Genomic DNA, 19602 nt, shown 5'->3' with positions numbered 1-19602 from the left:
GGATTTCATTATTTCCCACGAAGGATAAAAGGGACGAAATGTGCTTATATGAAGCCAAAACATGAATCAACAACGCAAAAACGTCTTTATTATATGATGAAAACAAAGACTCATCTGTTAAATGGTGATCTGTGTGGGTTAGAGAAACGATCAATTGTTTTGTTGAGTAATTCAGGAGTGTGCGACTCGAAATTCGACTACATAGTAAATTAAACTAGTGATATAGTTTACAATTTAAATTCAATACACCCACACAGGCAATCAAATGTCACGGCTCAACCATCATTTGCCAATCGTCCATCTGCATCCACTAAGTCACGCTCATTAACTGCTCATCGGCTCCTAAATAGTTTAAGACTAACGAGTCGAGAGGATTTGTCCAAGTTAGTCTAATATTCATGAGCTGTCAGGGTGAATGGACGAACATCAAGCTATAATAAGGAGGAAAACACGCAGTTCTGCCTGGAGGCTCAGCGTCTCATCAACATGAGTCGACACTTTATTTTGAAAATACAATAAAAACAACATAGTATCAATTTCAAAAAGAGAAATGACAAAAGTAAACAAAAACGATGTTGGCAGTGTCTGTTCAATTGTCAGAAAGATAAATTACAATATGTACAGATGTTGTATAGGAAATGTTATGGTCTGTTGCTATTCAGAGCATCGTTCATTTCATTTTACGGCATAGGAGCTTTAAGGGAATGAAGGGTATCCACAAACTTACTTTGGCATCTGTCTGAGTTGCTTTATACCCGTGCAATAACCCTAAAATGTAACTTCAAAAGTGACCACACATTTGTTCTGAGGGGGTAATGACATTCAGCTGCTTCCACAGGATGCTAATTTGCTAACATATCAGGGCCGAGAGACAGTTTCAGGTGTCACATAGGACACTTTTCAACAGGGGAAACGACCCCTTTACATTTTTTATAATTTAATAACACATACAATTAGATTCTAGTCTAACGTGGATTACAAGTCATATTCTGAAATGCGTACAGTAAATATTCATGTTGGTCATCCTTACTTTTCAAGCAGGATTTTTGTATATCTGAACTTAAAACACACAGACTTGGCAATCCTTTATGTGTCGATGTCTATTATAGACATTCAAACAACCACGGAAATGAGAATAGGGGTCAGCTGTAGAGTATGTTTTTCAGATGTGAATGATAAAACATGTTATTTAGTCATATACAGTTGAATGGAAAAAAATGAAGTGAGGAATAAATAATGAATGAAAACTTGAAAGCTGCATTAGCATTGATGTCTCACACCAAACGACACAAAGAGGGCACCTTTGAAATCTCTCTGCAATTCACTGAAATCATATAAAATGACGTGTTTGTACATCAATTGCTTGCATGTTGGATTCTATTGTCATCTTCTTTGTGCGTGATTGTGACGGGGGTGTCGATAAGATTTGTTGCAGTATTGGTGAATTCTATTTAAAGTTTGCTACTGAACATGAACTTGTCATTTCCTATTCATTTTGAACATTTCCGATCTGTGACAAACACAAAAGACATAATCTAGTCAAAAGGAGCAGATACAGCAGGTTCAGTTTGACTTCCTTCTTCTCTCGTGCTTTAGTGCAGCGCACAAAGTGCACTGGTGCCATGTAGTCGCTTTTCGTCGGTTGCTGACTGAAACCCCGTTTACTTCTAACATCCACAACGTCTTAGAAGTGCTGCGGTAGCTTGCCGATGTAAGGAAATCACTTCACAAAGCACGGCACCCAATACCTTCAGTTAGAAAACCACAGAGCTACTTCCTTGTATGTGAAGTGCACCAACGACCTGGTGTACAAGCCTGTGCTGCATTAACTGACATACTGCACACCAGAATTCCCCCGTGGCATATTGCGAACATGAGCAGACATAGATACGCAGTCCCTTAAAAAGACGCACATACCCAGCACTAAAAATCATGCTCAGTGCAGCTTTCGTCTCTTTTCGAAGATTTCAGCTTCAACTTTCAACATCTGAGAAACACAAATATATTGGACAGTACAACTCAAAAATAGAGCAAGACGGAGACGCACACAGATTATAAATTAAAGCTGCAGTCAGTTTCTGTAATGTTGTTGTTCCCCATCAAACAGGTCCAGTGTCAAATGCCGTGCAAGAGCAAGAGGCTGATGGGAAATATTTGTAGTTCAGTCTGAAAATGCTTGGAAGTTCACGTTCCGACTGGTTGTGAGAGGGAGCCTGAGCCGGGAGGTGGGCCATGGCAGGAGATGACAACAGTGTTGGCGGTCTCCTCTCTGGGCCTCCTCTGACAGCTCACCTCGCCCGTCTCTGCATCGCTAGTGCCCTGGTGGGCCTCTGAGGGGACGTTGCAGCACGGGCACACCTACAACACAAATGGATTAAGGTGAGAAAGAGAACTCCCTAAAGGATAATAAATGACACTGAACTAAAATTATAACTGATATCCTGATCTACCTTGACATCAATTGCCTTTGGTAGGCCTCCTCTCTTCATCCAGGGGTGGACGTCCATCAGCTCCTTCTTTTGATCCTCTGTGAATCGTGGCTGGTTCTTCTGCATGAGCCTCAGCTTCTCTTTGTCCTCCCTGAGCACCGCCTGGACGTCACTGCAAACACAAAGGAACACACACGGTCAAATGACCTCTGCAACTCACATAACACACAAGGATTGGACTTTGAATTATCTCAAGCTAGTAGATGAACATTGGTCATCATTGAAACTGTTACAGTAATAGAAAACAACTTTATCATTATAATTCTTCTTCATTATGATTCTGTCAAGATGTAGTTCATGTATGCCACCTAGTGGTCAAAAATGGTCACTGCAGTGTGACCAAATACCAATCTGATTGAATATTGAATATCGGGACACCATCCCACCACCATCGCCTCCTAACTCACCGCACAGGCAGCTGGTACTTCATCATGACCTTGTCGTCCGTGTTGGCCATGAGCAGCCACATCGGGTCCTGCAGTACGTACTTAATGAAGTGCTCGTTCTGCTCCACCTCCATGGACCTTTCCCCGCTGCTGTGACCTTTGACCTTCTGGCTGTTCTGGGATGAGTCCACGCTGCCAAAGTATTTACTGCTGTTGTTGCTTCCTGAGGAGAAAGAGGAAAAAGACACGTTTATTAAGGTTTATTCAGTTTGATGTCTGTTTGTGTTGATCTGGGTTGTGATGTACACATCTAATATACAGATATGTGTTAAGTATAATATTAATATTATACCTGCATAAAGTACATCTTGATCCTTGTAATATTGTAAAAACTACACTATTTACAATGTAATTCTACCAAATACCAACAGAGAAAGTTATTTTAAGCCTAAACTCTTTCTGTGAAATGTTTAGTCTGAAGATGTGATGGCACTGACCTGTCCCACTGCCGGAGGCTCCGCTTGCTGATGTCCTGCTCTTTGATGTTCCACTGTTAGATGTCCCACTGGCCGACGTTCCACAGCCGTTGGACCCTGAACCCATGGACCCTGAGGTGGCTGATCCACTGCCAGAACAGGAGTCCTCATGGAGAATAATGGACAACATGTCGCTAGATGAGGAGTTGGCATCGCTGTTGTTTCCGTCACCTGGTGAACTCGCCTGCGAGGAAAAACAAAAGACAAAAGAAAAGACAATCAAAATGCTGCCATTTAACAGAAATGTATTTTTATTGCTCGGGTCAACGCAGCACTCTCTCCACGTCCTCCTTCCTTTTACTACAGGCAAGTGAAACATCGTCAGTTGTGCATTTCACCTTGCCTGGAAAAAAATATATGCAATCAGCTGAAACTAAAAATGAAGTGAACGTGAGTAATTGTCCATCTCAGCAGTGACCTGGCATTCGCAACACTGCAAACTGAAAATGCTGTCACATGCTCCCAGGTTTGTTGCATAAACTGGGCAACTCATGTGGGGGTGGGGAGGGGGCGAGTTAAATCTTTGTATTCATAAATATCATTGTATTCACAAATACAGCAAATGTTGGAGTCCAGCAGGAGAGAACAATTTATGCTTTTGTTCTTCCTGGTCACATTTCTGTTTAAAACAATGCAGAGAATAAAGTAGTAGCAAATAATGCAGAAATAGAGAGCTGACATGCCAAGTACGCCATTTATATATATCCGTGGTTCTCAAACTGCAGTATATTCACCACCGTTAGTCTACCACAAGTGCCCGACTCATATCATGTGCATACTACATTTACACTTCTGTTGTTTATGTATGTATGCAACTTTTCAAGCTCCATTTTACTACTACAGTTAAAGGCTGGTCGCTACGTTGGTACACACGTACAAAACTTCTACGGTGAGTTTTAGTTAAGTCAGTTAATGCTTTGTGAGCGGAAGTGGGTCCCATGTGTTAACGTGGAAGGAAGCAATTTCGCACTGACAGACGAAAAGAACAAAAAGCTTGAACTCAAAGCTCAACCATGTTTGGGAACCACTGATGCATAGTATGTACTGTGCATGTGGAGCCATGTGTATATAGTCCATTCAGTGCTACAGTGCCACAATCATCAGTGCTGCATCTTCTGCAGGCCATGATGACAGCGGATTGTGCCTTTAGCTGCTCAGTCTCATGCTATGAAACTCTAAAATTCAACATCACACTTGGCACTTGGACTTTTACTGCATAGACTCAAACAAAAGGAAGCAAAGGAAGAGGAGGAATTGTTAACGTTGGATATGAAATTGGGGATTGGGAGATGTATGGAGGGAGGTTCTCTGATGATTCGCCTACCTCTTTGTTGCAAGACCTCATTCTAGACAACACTTTATCCCAAGACAAACGCTCACAGAAAGAGGACGAGCCATCGTAATACAAGGGTCCAGGTGGACCAAGGAGACTGAGAGATGGCTAAAGGGTGTAAGGGATAATAACATCATATGTTAACACCCTAGGCCACATTGCATTTACGGGAGGAAGCAGTATCAATACATTTGGTTGGTATTGGGAGGGGTGGGGACGCAGCACTAATAATACTACGGAATTTTCAATCTAGACAACGACGGGGTTAAGTCAAGTGAATTATGAATGAGCAGCTTTGGGAATCTGTGGAGGCTCAAACTACCCACAAGGACACATTTCAGGGAGGGGTTGACATAATGTGTAGGCATGACAGGTTAAGAAAGTTGTAAAATAAAGAAATAGGTTCAGGGTAATGGGAGACTTTCAGAGGAAAAAATGGAAAAGGGAACACAAGGGAGTAACGGGAAGCGAGAAAGCAAAATGAAGATTTTAAACGTATGCTTCACCTGCTTAAGGTCTCTCTCTTTGGCCTGGGTGCCACTCGCTCCTTTCTCCCTTTCGGCTGCGTTCGTCTGTCCTCCAGAGGACAGCGTGGTGACATCTGGCCTATCGACGGACAGGTCCAGCTGCAGCAGGTTGAGGGGCGAGCTGCAGCAAGACTGGAACAGCGGCGGGGACGCGGGGCCTCCGCCTCCTAAAGAATGTGGAGTGGAGGAACGAGACGGGCAGTCCATCGGGACCCTGGCGAATTCTGGCGGAGGTGGCGGGTTGTAGAACGACGGGGCCAAGAAGCCAGCTTGAGGGGGATACGGGCTCTGGGGGATGAACTGGTTCTGGACATTGAAGGGGGGCGGGGCTGCGAAGGTGGCCTGGGCTGCGTAGGTGGCCTGACCCGGAAAGATGGTCTGACCGAAATGTTGCGCTTGGGTGGGGAAGCCGGCAGTCTCTGTCTGATAGAACGGCTGTGGAGGGGGAACAGTCACCATTGGAGGGTACATGTAGTTGGGCAGGACTAAAGCCACAACGGGGGAAACCAAAGGGGCGCTGTAGGGAGCAGAATGGATGGATGGGGGGCAGGGAGGTGCCTGGGTGCCCTGGTTGTCCATGTAGCCCGTTAGATTGGGGTTGGCCCGGGGAGCTACGGCATTGGTCCTGGGATAAACCTGGAGAGGGTACCCGGGCATCCCAGCAGGGTAGGCAATGGGGTAGGTGGATTGCGAAGTGTCCGAAAGAGACCAGGAGGTCGGGTTGAGGCCATGGGTCAGGAGAGGAGGCCGCTGCTGCTGTCTGCGGTGCGACGTTGTGCTGTCTGAAGAATCGATCGGCTTCACACGCTTGGGCTTGGTCTTCTTGTTTCGTACGCCCCGGCGCATGGGAGGCTCGGCACCGCCCAGTTTGCAGGATCGAGCCGTAGGTGCAGCTAAAGGGGGTGAGGAAATCAAAATTAGATAAGATAAAAAGGAAAGGACGTACAGATGTAAAGCTCCTGGTGTATCATTTGCGTGTTGTGTTCAGTCGTACTGTCAGTGGCGATCCGTTCCCTGTGATGCTCCAGGTACTGGGAGCAGTTTCCCTTGAGCTCAGGGACGCTTTGAAGCTCCTTGAAGCGATAGAGGAAAGCCTGCTCTTCCTTCTGCGTGTGCGCTGCCAAAACCTGCTTGGTCAAGCCCAGCTTCTTATAGGACTCCCTCTCTTGACTGGGAGCTGAGACAGGAGGAGGAGGAGGTGCACAGGGACCAGGGATCTGGTTGCACTCCATTGTCTCTCCTGCTCCGGGGATGTCCTCTATGATCTCTGCACAGGGGAGAAGAAGCAACAATTTGAACATGTGTGGAAGAAAGGTGAAGCTTGTATCATGTATGTATTATGGCTCACTTTTGCCAGGAGATGACTTTACAGTTTGACTTACCAGACTCTGGGTTAAGTTTCTTGTCCCCAACATGTACTATGGTGCTGCTGTAGCTGCACTGGCTGGTGATGGACACCACACTCTCTGGTTTGTTAGGTAAAGGCAATGGCAGCGACGTGCCGACGACTGCAGAGGCTGCGTCGCTCGGCTTCTTGCCTTGATCGTCCATGGCAGAGAGACCAGACGGATCCTGGAACATGTTGGACTCTGATAAAGAAAACAGAAAGAGACATTTTAGAGGAAAGTCTATCCAAACTGTACATTCCAATTTACACCCATTCTTCATTCATTATGTGTGTACTCTTAAATCACACCAAATCTATAAACGTCAATAAGAGAAATGGTGAAACATACCTGCAGGGACCGTGATGCTGCTGGGTGCTTTCTGTTTGTCCTCATCTGAATTGGACGATGTGGTATTGGAAGAGGACCTGCACTTCCTCTTCATAGTAATGGGAACATTACAGCTCTCGACATACCTAATCAGAGGAAGACACTGATAAGTGTGTGCAATCTCCTCCCCCTCCTTTACAATCCTTTGGTTGTGTGCTGGTCTACTACAATTCTGTACAACCATGTTAAGTTTTTTACCTAATAACACTGTCCAGACAGCTGATCTGCTGGTAGGAGTAGGCGGCCTGATCGTTGAACGTCAAGTCTTCCTGGAAAGGACCTCGGCTCTCCTCCGTCGCGACCCCGGCCTCCTTCAAGTGGAGAGGAGCGGCCGAGTCTTTGAGTCGCACCACAGCCGGGCTCTTCTGCAGAAACTCTACTGGAGAGAGGCAGGGGCTTAGAGCTCCACCACAACTATGACATTTTCTCTACAGTCATACAGTATGATACACACACACACACACACACACACACACACACACACACACACACACACACACACACACTCTCACTATTGGTGGAACTTACTTCCGCTGCTCCTCCTGTTGTCCTGTTTCGAAGTGGAAGCTTGGCTAATTTGCTGCTCCAGGCTTTTCTGACGGTGAACCCCTTTGCAGATTTCCTGAAAGGTTCGCTGCGTAAAACAAGACAAAAGATTCAGAGACTTTCCTTTTCAGATAAGAGCCATCAAAGTGTCAATTCACACACACACACAGCACCAAAAATGCAAGGGTTTGGGTTCACTCACGGGTCTGGCTTTGCCGCTCACTTCCTCCTCCTCTCGTCGCTTCTTCCTCCCGCTGCCGCTGTTGAGGCTCTCGCTGGAAGAGGTCAAGCCCAGAGGGTGGTCGTTGCTATGGAGGCTGCCATAGCCGCTGGAGTCGGCGTTGTGTACCGGCTGATTGGAGAGGGATTAGGAAGAGATGGTGAGGTGAAGACTCTTGCTCAACTACAGAGCATCACTGTATGTGAGATGTTGCTCTAAGCCCTCATCTGTACATATTGTGCATCTCTTCTTGTTTCATTTCATCTCATAACTGTTGTACGGGACATTCACCATCCCAGAATCTATGTCCTTGTATGATGTATTTCCGTTCTCATCCTTTCTCACCTGTAGCAGGAGTTTGTGGATCTGCTCGGTGATCTCCTGGATGTCGGGCTCCATTGTCTTCATTTCGCCCACTGCAGAGCCCGGGGCTCTGAAAACGTCTTCATTCACAGGGCCCCTGTGAGATAACACACACACACACACCCATGTCAGCACACAGAGCTACATCAACAGTCGCTCATCACTATCTATATTTGTACACTGAGTCAGACTGCGTATGAGCTGTGATGTTATAACACTCACATCCGGACTTTGTGTCTCCCGATGACAAAGGAGACCTTTTGGCTCCAGGGGTTGACGAAACTTGACCAGCTGGTGTCGAGGATGATGTACTCTCCGTTTCGCGCGCAGAAGCGGATGGATGAGTGGTCAAACGGCTGCCCTGCATACTGGAGGACTTCAGAGAGGAACGGAAACACAGTCAGAATTCCTTTCATACAATCACAAACAAGTCTTTGTCCTCCTCTTTAATTCTATACACTCACTCTTTCTGTGAATTGCCAGCATGATTGGTCGATCACTGGGGTGCAAGTGCAGGAGGACTGAGGTGCCAATCAGGTCCTGGGGCAGATACCCGAGGAGAGGAACGGCCCTGATGCACACAGAACACAGAGGATATCGCTGTTAGTATGCAAGCATCAACACTTCTTATACTATCTTCTTACAGTACGGGGCGAGACTTCCTACCTCTCATCCACATCCTGGAACACACAACTTGGAGTGTGTGTGGTGGTGAAGATGCGCTTATCCGTTGGTATTCTGGGCGCTTTAAGAAAAAGGAATCATTAGATAATTCATCACTCTTCTCTATGTTATCTGAGCTCAAATCAAGTGGCGATCAGATCCTCACCGTCGTAACCGGAGTGAACCCTCTCAGCCAGCAAGAGGCAGCAGAACTGGTCCTCGGCGTGCACCGTGTCCTGGACCTTCATCAGGTAGGGCGTCATGCGGAATGGGTAGTACTGCAGGTCACCTTTGCACTCCTGACCACCACTGGAGAAAAGACCGAACAAGGTCACTCCAATTCTTAATATATAATATACTAGTATAGCATTTTAGTATACAAATATAGCATTTTAGCCAGCACCCTTTAAATAAGTTTGATTGAATGTAAACTTCATGTTAGTGGACACAGGGGGGCACTGTTCAGTAAGTTTCCCATCCATAGCTTTGCTCAGTTATTAAGATGAATGAGTATGCGTCACTAGATTTTCCACATGGCAAACCTTATTGAAGATTTGGCGAGGGGTCAGGGTTACAATTTGCAGTGAAGGGCCATAAACAGGGAATGGAAAGTGTGTGTTTGTGTGTGTGGAGTGTTTACCATCCTGCATGTATGTATATCTATCCTGGAAAAACGATCATATTACTATTTACTCGCATGTGATGTCACAAACTAATTGAGAGTCATCTGGACCGGAAGGAAAGCATGAATAAGCGCGAGCTACACGGGGGAGCAGATGGCTCCATTGTGACGACACACACACACACAAACACACACACCCACCTGATGCGACAGAAGAAGGACTTCTCCTGCATGCAGTCTGGCGGGGATGACTCTGAAACGGAAGGGAGAGAGATGTTTCAATGCAAAAGCAACGCGATCCCGGGACCGAGCGGCAGCCGAGGCATAAGCTTTCATTTGCTGCATTGAAAAACATCACATGGCAGCACGGCTCTGCACCCAAAATGAGATGAATTTAGACAAAATCATGATGGATTAGTCATCAGTCATTGCTGTACCTGCTCCTGTGCACATGCTCCATGATGGCAGGCGGTAAGGCGTCGTGAAGCTGTAGAACACGCTGACGTCCTGCGGCGTCAGAAACTCCACAAACTTGGCGTTCTTGAACACGTCTCGTTTGCAGTTGAGGATGGAGGCGGCCTGATCGGATATGTAGACTATTCTCCCCGTGATGAGGGACACTGCTACGGCAAAAATGTCCTGTTGGAGAAACCGGGCAGATGTTAAAAAAAATGAGGAAATCACCAACACTAGTGGCGGAAATGATCAATAAGTAATAGTTCAATAATTCCACAGCTAATCCAGTGACTCACGTTGTTTCTGAGGGTGTATTCGGAGGTGATACTGTCTATCTCCTCAATGGTATAAGAAGACACATCCACGCCCGTAGGTTGGCTGTCATTGGTCATCAGAAGCTGGTAATACTCCTCATTCGCTGTAACCAGCAATAGAAAAAGCAACTTTGTTTAACCTCAAAACAAAATACACATCAGAGATTGTGTTCATGCTTTCTGAGGCGGTCGTTGGATTTACCTTCCACCTGTTTGACGCAGCGGAGTGCGTACTTCAGCGTGTTCAGGGTGGTGCACTTGTTGTTGTGCCTCTTATCCTTAGGCATGTGAAGCTTCAGCTGCTTCAGCGTTTTGATCAGCTCCTTCTGGGTCTTGGCTTTGGCCGACTCCTCACTGCTGCAGCCGCTGGTGGAAGGGTTGTCCTGCTCCGAGCTCAGCAGACTGAAGGCGTTTGAGCTGCTGGGAGGAGATGTACTGTGGGAGTTTGAGCTGTGAGAGGGGAGAGAAGAAGAATTTGAGATTTCACTACAAAATCTGCACCAGGAGGCCTACAAAATTAAAGAACAGCACAAGTCAATAATTTAGCAGCCCTGTTGATCGATTGGCACAAAGTGTTCACGTAATGTTCTGATATGTCAGGAGCACAAATTTAATCAATCTTTCAATTCTGATTAAAGTGTGTAGAGACTGAGATGGCAGCTCCACATTACCCAATGAACCTCTGGGTTGCGATAGAAACACTTTAAATCTCACAATGTGGGCTGTTAAAGCTTAAAAGAATCCGCTGATTTCTAGTTTAATTAAATCTAATTACACAGAGTAGAAGTGAGGATTTAGCTCTTTATTTAGAAGTTCAGATCACAAAAGTCCATATTTTTGGATCATTTTGACTAATAGTGGACTTTAAGCACAGCATGACGACAACAAGTCTCAAAAAAGAGAACAATGGATACGATAAGAGACAGCCGGCAAAATTTAGAAAGACTTGTTCGGCCCACACACAGTTACTAAAGCAAAGGTGACAAAATATCCTCAATCCTATCCAACACGAGTGCCAATGAGTTCCGACCTGACACATCTCTGACACATTTCCCACATAGACTAACAAGCTTTCACAAAGGCAGGATGGCCCTCAGCTGAAGTGTGTGAAATAAGAGTATGTGTGTTCAACGCAGCACTAACACGGACTCACCTGAACTTCCCCGCAGGTTACTTTAAACGGCAGGCTTATACGGCTTAGAATAGAAACGCTGTGAAGGTCAATTACGCATCCGAGTCCCATCGAATTTGGCCGTCGGCGCTTACGAATATGTGTGTTCTTAGAAGTGCTGAACAGCTAAATGTAGCAAAAGTGTATGTGAGCAAAAGAAGGTGAGACGTTTCTGTTCAACTCTGCTCAGTGTGAGAATCAGGGCAGAACCGCCATAATTAAGGAGTAGTTTTACTAGAAAATGTGGACAGAGGAGCTTCAAATTGAAATATTTCTGTTAAATAAAAACACAAAAAAACGATAAGGTGATAAGAACAATGAAAGCAAGTGGCTTTTTAAATTGTAAGGGTGATAAAGGGTATAAACCAGGGTCGTTGTCGTAATCATTTAAGTGTGTAAGTGTTTATAATGGCTGAGAGCAGGTAGGACTCGTCTTTGGGGTGGGTCAAGTGCAATTCAGAGCTTACTGATGGCGACCACAAGGACTCTTAAGATAGCTCTAAGATCGCTCTCTCTCGTTCTCTCTCGCTCTCTCTCGCTCTCTCTCACTCTCTCTGCAGACATCACACCTTACTTTTTCCTGCAGCACGTGTCCATTAAGGCCCAAATTCAAGGCGGTCTACAATTTAAGGTAGTTTTTAGTATTGCAAACGGGGAGTTGTTGAGGAGCTGTGTCATTCTTTGGCACCAATCAAAGCACCCAGTAATGTACCGTACAGGAACAATGGAATATGACACTAACCCACGTAAACACACATACACAGGCGTGGTCTCCTTGCCTGAACTACAACACAGGTTACTCTAACTCTAAGCTCTCCTACTCTACAGCGGGCTTACAAGTCTTAAAATAGAAAACAACTTCATTAATAGCCTCAACAAGCAGAACAACCCAACCTGATGCAATCAAATCTTGCCTTCCAAGAATACGACTGCTGTTTATGCCAGCCTGATCAAGTACACGCACTACATCAAAGTAGGCCAGGTGGCGAAGCTTGTGTGTGTGACACTTGGGCGTGTGTGCACTTCCGTGAAAAATCAACCTCCATTAGCAGCGGCCTTGTTTAAACACAGGTATGATGGAAACTGGTCCACTCTGTGTGTATATACTGAATGTCCAGAGGCTTGTCTATTCTGTCCGGGGTTGGACGCATGTACAGTACATCCTATTACATCTGTATGCTAAATCTATAAGCCCTTGTTGCCATTGTGTCCATCACTTTTGTTTTTGGGCTGGTTGTACTAAACTGCATTAAAGTGAGAGACGATGCAGGTTGAAGATGCAGTGAGTCACTCTGCTGTGTTCTTTGCACAAAGCCCACACAAAGTGAACTATAACCTTTTTTTGGTCTTCAAAATCTCCAAAAGTCAAAATATCACATCTACGTGCGTCACCAGCTGGGGGTCAATAAACAGAGTTCAACTTTTGTTTTAGTGCATTGACTATTTACTTTCCAACATTTCATTCGGTGGATTGAGAAAGAAATGATCTCCAACGTACCGTCTCCTTCTGTCTATTTTTCCTTCTTCAAGGTCACCTTTGCTGTATACTGGGACCTCCTTTTCAGATAAAATCTACTCTACAGAAACAGCTTTTTGCTTCTTTTCCAGCTACTTTTGCAAACACAACTATATTATGAAAGGGCTTTGGAAAATAATTACAAATAATCACCCTAGTGCAACTATGGAAAGAGAAGGAGAGGGAGAGAAGGAGAAAGACAGTCATGAAGACATAGAAAGTGTGAGCTAGAGGATGTTGTCCTAAATAGTAGGTGACGGAGGGAGCGCAATGTATAGACTCAAAATGGAGTTAAACTAGGTCGCTTTAGGACATGGGATGGGAGGTAGGAGGTGGCGAGGGAGCACGCAAGGTGAAACAAGACAGAGACAAAGAGAGGGAGATTAATTTCAGTCTTTCCGCAGCAGATGTGGGAGGGAGTGTGTGTGTGTGTTTGTTTGTGTGGGTACAGTAAGCGCAATAAGCAATCTCAAACAGGATGAGGGAGTGGCTTAACAAAAAATTAAACTAGGTCAGCTGAGGAAAGATGGGGGCGGGGCCAGACCGCATGCTTACCCCTTCTGACAGGGACTCAAACGTTGTATTGTCAAATCAACAGCGAGGAGGTGGTGTGTGATGTGTGACACTTCCCACCCAACATGAACACTACTGGCCTCCACAGTTACACCCCTCAGTCTTTGGAAGAGGAGAATCTCAAGTCTCTCAGCCCCTCCATGCAGATTGGACTCGATCTACTGTAGTTCAGGCGAATCCAGCCACTTTCTGGACTTCAGTTACTCTACAAATGGTCTCTATGAAATACCACTAAATCACATGATGTGAGTTGACATTTAGGGACTCTAGACACCAAGAAGTCCTGACAAAGATACAATCTGAAACGACACAATAATCTGGTTGAAGGGGTCATCACAAAGTTCTAGTATAAAGGCAGTGGTTTTGAATTCATTCATTCGGCCTTTGCCTACGGCCTATAATAGAATATTATGACGCACATATGGTCATGGGGTCAGGCACGTTTTGTTGTCATTATTGTCAAGCACAGCCTTGGTTAGGCAAAGCTGTGTTGACATCCGGGAAGCTTTACATTCAAAGCACATGTCCCCATCGTTATTTGAAAAAGGACTTGTATATAGAAGCCTGATAGAAGTATGATTAAGCTTTTGTCGGAAGCAATCAGCATATCAGATACTAAGTGAATCAGAACTCTGAGGGGAAAGTATCTTTGAGGCCACATACCCCACACACCCCTTGTCTGCTCACTTCAGATAGTTTGCTGTGTCTGATGTGGTCACATGGTCAATCACTAATGGTAAAGATCTAATGGTTTCATCAGTTACTGACCTCTTGTTGCTTCCAGAAGATTCCAGCAGGGCAGAGTCCTTGCTGTTGCCGTTAGAGCTGCCCGTCGACTCGTGCCCGTGGCTGTCATTGCCCTGACTGTCGTTCCCGTGGCTTTCGTTGCCATGCGATTCGGTCCCGCTCCCACTGGAGGCGCTGCTCTTCATCTCCACGTCCTCCTCGGTTAGTGGGCGGGAACGCGCGTTCTTCCGATGGTTGTGCGGCAGCGCAGGAGGGTCTTGACCGCTGCTGTCGCTGCCCTCTGAGGGGTGACCTAGATCGGGCCCACCTTGGCTGTAGCCTCCCATCCGATGCAACTGCGCTATAGAGCTGCATCCGGACACTCCCCTGGGCATGGAGCTGCATGAGGGGGACAATCTGCACCCAGAGGCTCCATCCTGGTCCTCCAGCACTGGGAAGCGATACGGTTTGGAGTCTGAATTTTCTGCCATAGGGAGACGGTGTTGGCCTTTGCTTCGGGCTCCTTCCAGGTTAATTGATTGGTTGATAAAGGAACAGTATCACCCCATTTTACACAAAGATTTCACCAGAGGAAATGGCATCCAGCTGATCTATGAAGCAAAGAGAGAATGGATATATACAATTGAGTTATAGTCTGCAGGTTATAGTTCAACGTTTAAGATCTGTGCGGGAGTTTCTTCAGCAGCCAGTAAGCCAGTGTGGCCTTTCAGAGCAGTATATCTGTCCCATCTCCATCCTCTCACCCACCCCTGGGACACAAAGAAACACTAGACTCTGGATGTCAGCTTGTGTTGCGAGCCAACATCATGACATGACACTGGCACCATTTCCCATAGCACCAGATAGCAGTGGGATGAAGCAAAACGGGCCTGAATGGAATGTTCAGGTGTCTAAATGATAACTCAATTGGTCAAGAAGCATGGTGGGAACAGCAATCACCACCTAAAAAGATGAAATAACTTTCTGTGTTTATCGAACACATGAAAGGTTTTGGTACTTGGAAGTGGCGTTACTGGATAATCCATTTTCTGGATAATCCATCCACATGAGGAGTTTTAACGACAACATCATTGTGTTAAGGTGGCACTAAGGCCACAGTTCACCTTAAGTGGCAGGTTAAAGTGTCAAACCTACAGCCTGGCAGTGCTACAAGGACATTCCGTTTTCTTGTTCTTCTTCCTGTCCTGGTTTCACCTCAGCTCAATGTGTTTGTTTCTCTTTCATCTCAGTGAATCAACACTCGGCATCAAACAGAACACAAGGAACAGTTCTCAATTATAATATGTCCACGGACAGCGAGTACAATGTCAATCTGTGCCTCTCTCCTCGACCTCTCCTTCTATTTCTCTGTTTGTAACCTTATTAACTTCACAACCAAAAAGGAACATGTTGCCATTTACAAAGACTGTATTCAAAAGCAATGAACAGGGACAAACGGACTCAGTTTCAGTTTAGCAGCAACTTGAAAGTGCCCTCACCCTTTAAAATGGTAGGTTGGAAAGCTGGATAAAAAAAAAACGAGGACCACAGATGCAATAATGCTTCAGAGACTAGGAGGAAAGGCAAAATCTGAAGTCTCTTAATTTTGACTTTAATGAGACTGAGGCTGAGAACTCTTTGTATGAAACCTTAATTCTCAAAACTACTCCTGCAATCTATGTTCTTCTTGGTTGGATTAAAAATCTGCAGCCTGGTCGTTAATGGTTTGAGACCCAAGCCTCAGGTACAGGTGACACTCCTGACAGGTCAGTACGACTTGTGCAGATTGCAAAGGACACCAAGGCCACCATTGAGCCAAACCTTATGCCAAAGCAACAGTGATATATTCTTTAATGAATAACCAATCTTATGACCTAGTGTTCTTTTTGGACAGCAAAATGCGCATGCAGTCACTGACCTGCTTATCACAGACGAGCAGCAATAGGAGATTTACTTTTTGATAAAATACAGAACGTGCTATAACACGAGTCAACAGCAGAGTGTTTCACTGGGCGACATTACTCACTGCACATACTGAACATTCTGTACTAACCAGGGTATCTACCGGCCAGGGCTTTTCCCCTCTCGCTCTCTCATACAAATGCTTGGCTGGCGATTCAGCGACTGCTATGCAACTGTGGACCAAAGTTGACTGCCAAGCAGCCTGAAATATCCAGTCCATTTCCAAGAGCAAACAATGGTAATCAGCAACATTCACCTCACACAACCTTTTGAAGACCCTCAGCCACATTGGTTTGCGCAATCACAACAGACAGCCAGGGAGAGTGCGACAATTATCTGGAGGAATAGCTGGAATGCCATGTAAAATATTACAGAAATGGAACTTATACCTGGTTGTACAGTCTCTTTACTGTAGCAAAACCTCTGTCATCACCATTTACAAGGCGAAACGCTCATTGTAAAACGGGGCATGTACACACAGAGGCACTTTTCCTTCACATTAGAACACTCTGTCCTATTTACATTTTCCGTTTCGTGTAAATGATTCGGGTAAATGGCTTCCTCTGGAGTTCTTGGGCCTACTTCTCAAGCTTTTAAACAATCATCTCTTTCTTTCTTTCTTTCTTTCTTTCTTTCTTTCTTTCTTTCTTTCGCAGTAATACTTAAAGAACTGAAATGTATGTAAGAAATGCCGGAGTCAACTGAAAATGAAATGAAAGAAAGAAAGAAAGAAAGAAAGAAAGAAAGAAAGAAGGAAAGAAGTTAGCAGTGGCGGCAGACAAACAAGTCTGGTTTGTTTACCTACCTCGGGAACATAATGTTCCAGCATGCATGGTACATTATCAAATATTAACTGCTGGTGTGCCCTGAGCCTTTTACGGGACGGTTGATTATATGCGCCCAGTTCAGGTTTATGTACAGGAACAGGAAATGAATCGGGCTATCTTACACTATATAGAATACTGGGTTTATTTAAGTTTTATATTGTTAACTATACTATAATAAAGCTGTCAAAGAAGAAGGCTTATTAAAACCCCACCCCCTTACTAGATACTTTACATGAATGTCAAGTCAATGGGATACAGGCAAGGAGAAATTATTTCCCTTATTCCCATATAGACTCTTTATGTTTGTGTTTGTAACTGCAGGACTTTCCTCTGTCTTTGAGCTCTGTTCTGTCCTGCTGAGCTGCAGCAGGGGGAAAACGGGATCAGGGCCAGAGCTCACATTTAAAGGTCCCTTCACAGACTTTTGACTTGGATAAACACCTTTCAAGCCGCGGACCTCACTCAGTGATGAGCGTTTTCCTTCAGTGTCCGACATTGCCACAACAACACATCTTATTCAATGGCATATGCTGACCTCTCCCTTTCTTCTTGGCCTTTTAAACGGCCAATATTTTGATGTGCAAAGAACAGAAGTTGGTGAGCAATCTAGTTTGTACCTGTCTCTGTGCAGGATGCACAGAGACAGGTACAATGAGGAACATGGTGATAGGATAAAGAAAGATGTGCTATCTCATATAATTACTGTTCTATGCTTAACCAGGGTAATACAATCACTGGATCGTTTGGGGCAAACGTGGGATGAAACAGCATCTTCTCTGGAACATTTTGCTCACTTTGCCATTACCAATTATGAAGACTTTCACAGAGGCCATCCATTCAATTTACATGGAAAGAACACAGCATTCAGTCATGGGTGATAATTACTGAGCTCAGGATGTATTCAGGATGAGGACATTGTGAATTGTTTTAGAATCGTTAGTGATGCACCCTTGCATTCATGTTAGATGCACTTAAGTAACCATCTTGAAAATAGAAAGCCTGGTTTTCTTAATCAGATTACGAGTTTAAAACAAATCTAAGTGTCACATCAGTGTACATGAAGCCGGGCCTTATCTTTCTGGTGGGTGAATATGAAAAGAAACTAGTAACAGCCCCATTGTTATAGATGACATTGGACTTTTTCTCCATCATTCTGCGACCACCACGGCTCTGACAGGCTGCTATTCAGTTATGTAGTTACTTCAGGGATTCTTCTATTCAGGCACAGACATACCTGCCGAGTCTTATAAACTGCCTGGGCTGTCATCAAACATGATCCACTATGACCACATGCATTTAATCTTTGTTCTAGTTTGCCTGAGGATAAGTACAAAATAACATGCTGCACTTGTGGGAGGAGAAATATGTCCCCGGCTTGCTGCCAACGCGCCCCTCTGCAGCAGGAAGACAGAGTGTTTTGAATTCTGCACTCCCAGTGCCTGCATCAATCATCCTTTCTCCCAGCCCTGATCGCAGTCAAACTCACCCTGTCACATCATCCTAAATCCTACCTGATATTTCCCTGATACAACTTTCACATATCACTATCATAGAACAACTCAATCCTTATAATTTTTTCTTTGATCTGGCTTTGTAATTATGCACACATATCCCATGATTAATCTTTCCATGCAAGTAGGAATCACTCCATTAAAAAACAACTAAGGTTAGTAGTCAGTACTTGTAAAAGCATTGCAGCAAGAATGAATCCCCTGAATTTAAGTGGAAGTGTGTTTGCATGAGGGAGGGGAATCTCTAACTCGCATTCCCCATGTTTGCATCAGTACTGCATGTGTGAACTTAAGTTGCGCCAGCTGCGCTCCATGTGCCGTTTTATGTAAGGCGCTGTGTTGTTGTCGTGTTGTTTCTATATGACACCACGAAGACAAAATCACATGCAGGCGATCCACCTCCAGCATTCCGTTTATACTACGCAGCACGGCGATCAGGTGTCTCGATCACAACCTGACATACCAGCGGTCATGTGCGCACCGTCTCGGGGTCTTTTATACTCCACTGACAGTGACTGGCACTCTGACATGGTACACATCCCGAGAGGGTCAAGCGTATGACTGTGATGTCACATGCCATCACCCTTTTCAGCTGCGCCCGTGTCCATCCAGCACAAACGCACACAACGAAAAGTGAAATTCAACCAACCTCTCATATTCGCTTCTGTTCCCGGAGTCGCCATGAAATAAACCCGTCTTCGTCAAGGAATCTCAGCGGGTGGATCCCGTTAGGAGCGCTCGTCGAGAAAATCTGTGGCTGAAGTGACACACCTCTCTCTCCACTCAGGATTCAATACTCTTCAGGACACAGCTCCGCACCGCAACCTCATGCGAAGACCGCATACCGCGTAACTACTAAGCCACGCCCTTTCATAACCGAACCAATAGGCACACTTCATCTCTGCGGGGCGTGCGCGGTAGAGGCGGCTCCTGCTCCGCCATTTGTCCGCCGCGCTGTCAATCTGTTTACATAAGGCTGGCTTTGACTTCACGTGGGAACCCACGACTATCTGCGGCGTGAGAGCGGCGGGAGCAAATCACTACGAGGCAGCAGCCGCCCGCCGGTGAATGCAGCGGGGCCGGTGG

The 19602-nt window shown here is 45.3% G+C and overlaps 1 protein-coding gene across 3 annotated transcripts; it reads right to left on the bottom strand.

The window, feature by feature from the left end:
- Positions 1–457: 457 nt before the first annotated feature.
- Positions 458–19347, bottom strand: per2 (period circadian clock 2). Of its 3 annotated transcripts, XM_076144558.1 has the most exons (23): positions 19166–19347; positions 14259–14827; positions 10433–10680; positions 10213–10334; positions 9898–10099; positions 9662–9713; positions 9005–9147; positions 8842–8920; positions 8640–8746; positions 8398–8551; positions 8158–8272; positions 7795–7944; positions 7575–7680; positions 7245–7422; positions 7008–7132; positions 6654–6860; positions 6266–6538; positions 5251–6164; positions 4736–4852; positions 3373–3595; positions 2897–3098; positions 2451–2601; positions 458–2358 (listed from the first exon to the last, which is right to left on the bottom strand). In XM_076144558.1, the coding sequence occupies exons 2-23, from the start codon at positions 14705–14707 to the stop codon at positions 2185–2187; spliced, it is 4491 nt and encodes a 1496-aa protein (XP_076000673.1). In that variant the 5' UTR covers positions 14708–14827; positions 19166–19347; the 3' UTR covers positions 458–2184. The 3 variants fall into 3 exon arrangements, with proteins under 3 accessions (XP_076000673.1, XP_076000671.1, XP_076000672.1); XM_076144556.1 differs by lacking the exon at positions 4736–4852 and having other exon boundaries at positions 7245–7425; positions 19166–19346; XM_076144557.1 differs by lacking the exon at positions 4736–4852 and having other exon boundaries at positions 19166–19346.
- Positions 19348–19602: the final 255 nt, after the last annotated feature.

Source organism: Genypterus blacodes, unplaced genomic scaffold, assembly GCF_046128005.1.
Source record: "Genypterus blacodes isolate CSIRO-AG114 ecotype Tasmania unplaced genomic scaffold, CSIRO-AGI_Gbla_v1 ptg000029l_1, whole genome shotgun sequence".
Classification (NCBI taxonomy): Eukaryota; Metazoa; Chordata; class Actinopteri; order Ophidiiformes; family Ophidiidae; genus Genypterus; species Genypterus blacodes.
The sequence above is the reverse complement of the archived record's forward strand: the minus strand, read 5'-3'. Positions and strand labels throughout refer to the sequence as shown.

Coding starts and splice junctions, on each gene's coding strand:
- per2 (XM_076144558.1), bottom strand. CDS start 14,707: ATGGCAGAAAATTCAGACTCCAAACCGTATCGCTTCCCAGTGCTGGAG. Junction 9,148..9,661: donor TCCTTCTTCTGTCGCATCAG/GTGGGTGTGTGT, acceptor TCTTTTCTCCAG/TGGTGGTCAGGAGTGCAAAG. Junction 7,945..8,157: donor TCCACAAACTCCTGCTACAG/GTGAGAAAGGAT, acceptor CTCTCCAATCAG/CCGGTACACAACGCCGACTC.